General features: G+C 43.4%; 1 protein-coding gene and 1 long non-coding RNA gene across 3 annotated transcripts; both read right to left on the minus strand.

Annotated features, from left to right (window-relative positions):
• Positions 1-2,089, minus strand: LOC148016059 (uncharacterized). Of its 2 annotated transcripts, none has more exons than XR_015688149.1 (3): positions 1,291-2,089; positions 734-866; positions 1-582 (listed from the first exon to the last, which is right to left on the minus strand). It is a non-coding gene; the product is annotated as an uncharacterized LOC148016059 (long non-coding RNA). The 2 variants fall into 2 exon arrangements; XR_015688148.1 differs by having other exon boundaries at positions 665-866.
• A 146-nt stretch (positions 2,090-2,235) lies between these two features.
• LOC148016060 (uncharacterized) lies at positions 2,236-3,475 on the minus strand. Its single transcript, XM_087664503.1, has 2 exons — positions 3,349-3,475; positions 2,236-3,252 (listed from the first exon to the last, which is right to left on the minus strand). The coding sequence occupies exon 2, from the start codon at positions 3,171-3,173 to the stop codon at positions 2,490-2,492; it is 684 nt and encodes a 227-aa protein (XP_087520629.1). The 5' UTR covers positions 3,174-3,252; positions 3,349-3,475; the 3' UTR covers positions 2,236-2,489.
• Positions 3,476-5,670: the final 2,195 nt, after the last annotated feature.

Below are 5,670 nucleotides of genomic sequence, written 5' to 3' on the forward strand. Positions count from 1 at the left end.
GCTGCTCGATGAATGTGTTTGAACACCACATCCTTGCATGCATCTTCGAGCCAATGCCAAAATGTCCCTCTATGCTTGTAGGTCTCTACAATTAGTTGTCATGTTGGTCGCTACAAACAAGAGTCTCTCCAATTAGCTGTCATTTTGGTTGGCACACACACACTTCCCTATCAAGCTTCCTCTCCTTCACAACTTGGTTGGCACATCAAGGTCAACTTCTTGTTCTATCGAGAGATCTCTATGACCATAAGCATGTTCCCCTTCCAAGGCAGCCCCAAAACAATGTCACTTTGATGCAAGTAGGTGGAAGCTCTAATATCAAGTGTTATGAACCTTCAAAAGATTTCAAGTGAGCCCGTAGGGTATGTTGCCAATGGAGTGTCATCTAACAATCCCCCATTATAACTCTTTTTTCCAAGTGGGTTACATAAATTTTTTAAATTGTCAAACTATATATATCATATGGAGCTCCAAAAAAAACCTTTGGTGCCAACTCCAAATGTTGGATGCCTATCAAGTTGTCCAGTATGTGCAGACCATTCTAGCTGGCTATTAACACTCACAAGTCAAGGTGCAGGTATCCTGCAGAAATAAAGAAAATTACATACACACAAAACATTTAGAGAGCCAAAGTTACCACTTCAAGGAACATGGTGAGTCTGACCTTCCAAATACTGCCATAGGAAGGAGGAACCAAAGAAAATGCCCAAACAGATCCACAGACAAGCCATACCCTGTGCATATGAAAGAGACATCTGGCTTTTTAAGAGACTGACCACGTCCTTTGCAGGCTTCAAACTCAAGAGGATATATCAGCAGATCGCATTCTTGATTAAACCAAGAAACCCTTGAATCCTTTGCAAGACCTGGAGGGGTGTAGTAATGAGCACCCCCATCATTTCAAAGAAACAGTTCATGATACATTTGTGGTAGGGAAAGCGCCCAATCCTTCTGTTAGAGGAGAACAACCAAAAGATGCCTCTCAAAACTCATTTAAATCTGGTCTAAATAGTGTTTATTGAGAATTTCACTGTAATAAATCCAGTTGTTTAATCCAAAGCTACCTTCACCCACTAATATTCTGCAAGTCTTCTCAACAAGACTCCATGCTCAAGGAATGTGTCAGACTAATTCTAAGTACTTGACTGGATCAACCACCATAACAATAATAAGCCATGAGAGGCATAACACCAAGTTTATATGCAATGCCAAAGTGCTTACAAAGTGTACAATTTGAAGTTCATGACAAAAAGAAGCTCAATGTTTTGTAAATCTATCCAATGCTCTTACCGAGAACATAAAACACCATGTTGAAAATCCTGCTGAACAGGGCCTAATTTGTATCTAAGTATCCAACGACCAATTTGCCTCCCCGCCAATTCCTGTCACTCTGAGCTTCTTTAGAGAACTGCATCTCTTCAATCAGCTTACATCATCATTCAGAACTACATAAGGATCTTAGATACCATGCATGGCAGATCATAGAAATGTGTATTGGCAGAAGCAGTGAGAAGTCTTGTGTGTCAAAATAAAACCTACATAAAATGCACCATGTTGTACAGCTACTTCAACTGTAACACTGGCTCCTCAAGCAACTTATTCAACTGAAACTAAGAAAAAGACAATAACGAAACAACAAAAGCATCTGGTTCATCAAATATGATAGGGTCCTTACCAGGCTTACGCATGACTAAACGTCAAATAAAATCAACATCAAACACCATATGATCTGCACTGACTGCAACTGTAACATTGTGTCCTCAACTAACCCTTCAACTGAGATTAGGCACAAGGGAATAACAAATCATTGGCATATAGCATATCATATCAGATAGCTTCCTTACCACACACTCAATACCCTGCAACAAGCAGACGCCGCACAATGTACCGATCCTTGTCAATCTCACTTTAGAGCATCTTTCACTATAATCAACTATAACAAGATACAAGGGCAGACAATGTGAATTCATAGTGAATATTACTAAAAATAAATAAGAAATAAGCAAACCTACACAATCATGGATGTGAGACTGAGAAAGGCAGACTTAATAACAAAGAAGGGCAAAAGATATCGGAATATGTCTTGCATATACAAAGATAGCATAAATGTGTCTAGACATCTGCTCAGTTATTTTCAACACATGAAGTCAGAACCTCTTCACTCACAAAGCTCCACTACATGGATCACAAATTTCAAAGGAAAGTTAGACAAGCTGCATTAAAAGAATGCGGGCCTTCTTGAAAAGGGGTTCCCTGACACCCAGCAACTACAAGAAACAGGTCACCTAGCAATAACATTACGTGTAGTTTACAAATGGAATATGATCCATGCCATATGTGTTCAACATAAATTGTAGAAGCTTCAGTAACTGTAATTGAAGTCAATGGGATGCTTGCTTTAGCTCAGTCTGCTAAACAAAAAAGAATTATTTGTCTAAAAGGAAGTACAGCCATATTCCTTACTCAGTGTTCCGTGGCAGCTTCTTTCCTCATGCAGCATCTGCGGTGGCCTCCTTCGGTTTGTCCTTTGGTAGCTCATATTCATACCTGAACCCCGGGATGGGAGGGGTGAGGGTGGCAGGAGAGATCCCTGGAAATGGAGTCATGTCATTTACCAGGGCGGCTTCCTTCAAACCTGGAGGAAGAGCCTCGATGGCTGCCTTCTTCAGCCGCAGGCGCAGGCTTTCACCAGCCTGCTGCTGCCGGTGAGCGCGCATCAACAGCCTGCTGTACGCCTTGGCGAGTCGCGCGCCTTCTTCCTTATCCAGCGGGGTCATCTTTTCGGCCTCGTCCTCACCCCCGCCGCTGCTGGGGGCTTTCTTCCTGGCCTTCTCCCTAGCCTTCTCTTGCTCCAGCTCAACCTGCTTGGCCTTGGTCATGAGGCCATACCTCTCAAGCTCGGCCTCGCGAAGCCGCTCCTTCTCGGTGATGTGGCGAACCGGGGAGGGGGCACGGAGGGCCTTCTGCACGAGCTCATCAAAGCGATGGCGGTCGTGCTCGCTGAGGCCGGCATCGGGGTCCTTCTTCTTCTTCTTCTTCCCTGTCTCCTTCTTCTTCTTCTTCGTCTTTGCGTCCTCCGGCGGCGCCTTGGTGGCAAAGGCAGCAGCGGCGTGAGGGGTTTTGTCGAGAAGCCTGGTGTTGCGAATGCAGAGCGAGCTCCATCTACGAATCATGGAGGGCGGACCTCTCGGTTGCCGAGACAGGGGCAGGGTCACAGCTCATGAGCCATCACAACACAGCATCGTGCTGCGTCTAATACATATCGAGTGCACATTCCTTAGATCTCGCTCATGCAGGCATTCAGAATGTACATTAAAAGGGGGGAAGGCGGCAAGGGGAGTGTGATACCTAGTCCCACAAGTCTGCAGCATGGCAACCCGCACAAGTAACATGGTCTGGAGGCATAGAGCACCACGTCCCTTCTTGAACAAGCAGCAAAAGCCAACTCGAAAGATATGTCAAGAAGACGCTATCGTGTCACAACATGTACCCTCCGTGTCATGTTGTGTCACAAGGCCGTCATGCCTTAGATATCCCCCTTGCGTCGTGGCTCGCTCACAACACGCATAACACATTGGTCTAACTCACACACGGTTAACTTGGGGCGCTGGATCATGCCACAAAAGACTTCCAAGCTCACAAGTATCTACCTTCAACCATCTTGCACCACAGCGCTACTAGTCAATCCCACCTCTCCTCATGAGTATCAACTCCAATGAGTAATGTCAACTTGAACTGAGAATAGGTGACCCAACTGTCTCGACCAAATAGAGAACCTTTCACACCAAGAGGCAAAAACAATGGTTACTCCATGTGGTATGGCCACCATGGAAAGGGGGGGGGGAAGACATGGGTTTACCCAAGCCTCACACTCCCTTCCCTCATAAAAAGGTTTTTTTTTTTTAATGTGGGGAAAAAAGGGAGGGGGGTGTTACAAACCTTCACGGGACTTCATGGTAAAACCTGTCATGAGGCACAAAAAGGCACAACAGAATAGCACACAAGATATATCAATAATGAATCTTTGTATTCATGATATCGAAAGATACAACATTGAGGCACATCTTAGTACTACACCCTCATGATGCCGCATATACGAGGGTTCACCACTGAGTATAGGGAATCACACGTAGAGTGGAAACCAAGCTGAGCTTAGAGTCACAACTACTCCCTATATAGGTGTTTCTGGCTCGTACGCCATGGTATAACTACAAAGCCCAAACCCTTACACTCACCCCCGCTTAATGAATTCCTGTCCTCAACAATTAAGGGTGGTTTGTTGACTCATTCCGGGGTCTCAACACAGCTTATACTATCAAGTTGGTCAGTGTCTGCCAGTCTAGGACGGACTCCTTAGTGTGGTCCTAACGCAGCCTTTTCTATCAAGCTAGTCAGTGTCTACCGCACTATGACTTGGGGGTCTTAACACAGCTTATGTTATCAAGCTAGCTAGGGTCTACCCATCTAGACTTAGTTCTTTTTATTATTTTTGCATTCCAGTCCACCCTCGACTCAATTACATTTGAGGAGTGGAGGCTTCATAGTCCTAACTTGAGATGGCTTGGTGCTCATGGCTTTGCATACCAAGCTTTGTAGGCACGATCCCAAGTTATCACATTGTTGGGGTTAGCTCTTGGACTCTTTCAGCATGCACATAGATATCATGATCATTATCATCATCTAATACATCACCAACAGGTGCATACTAACTGCTATCTCATAAAAAATAACATCCATGCTCACTCTGAACTCACTTGTGAGATAGGGTTATAACGACGATACCTTTTTTGCTCTAAATAGTATCCAATAAAAATATATTTTTCAACCTTTGGATCAAGCTTCTTACGCATCTCATCTTGTACATGAACATATGCAACACAACCAAATACCTTCAAGTGTGATACATTGGGCTTCTTCTTGTAAAGCATTTTTCGGGGGTCATCACATGAACTACAGCTGTGGAAGTTATGTTCATAATATAGACAACATTATGAACATCTTCATACCAAAAATATTTTGGTATATTCTTATCAGCCATATCAATGCACGTGCAACTTCTGCAATACGCCTATTTTTTCTTTCTACAACCCCATTTTGATGTGGGGTATACCTGCAAGTAAATTGCCTCTTTATCCCATGATTCCTCAAGAAGCCACTAAACTCATTAGAGAGGTACTCTCCCCCTCCATCTGATCTCAAGCACTTAACTTTCAAGCCCATTTCTCTTTCAACAGCTGCCTTGAAAGATTTGAAGTGCTCAAATACATCACTATTTTCCTTCATGAAATATACCCATAGTTTCCTTGAATAGCCATCAATAAATGTGACAAAGTATTTGTTGCCACCAAGAGCTACATTTTGTGTAGGCCCCCAAATATCTGTATGCACTGCATCAAGCATATTTCTACTTACTTCTCTGTCATGCGAAAAGGGTTGTCTCGCTTGCTTACCAAACTGACATGCTTCACTTAAATGTCTGTGAATCGACATGCCATACATCATCATGTGTCCCCTTTCTTGTAACTGCATTCATCATATGCTACATAACAAACAAATACTCATTTTTGTCTTCATTCTATTCTTGAAGACAATACATAGTCTCCTTGATGCAATTTACCACTGCAAATATCATCCTTCTCAGCATAATAATGGGCTGCAATATGACTTGTT

Source organism: Lygodium microphyllum, chromosome 23 (genome assembly GCF_053477565.2).
Source record: "Lygodium microphyllum isolate KBCC chromosome 23, Lygodium_microphyllum_v1.1.10, whole genome shotgun sequence".
NCBI lineage: Eukaryota > Viridiplantae > Streptophyta > Polypodiopsida > Schizaeales > Lygodiaceae > Lygodium > Lygodium microphyllum.

Excerpts from the sequence above, each read along its gene's own strand:
- LOC148016060 (XM_087664503.1), bottom strand. The coding sequence starts at position 3,173 with ATGATTCGTAGATGGAGCTCGCTCTGCATTCGCAACACCAGGCTTCTC.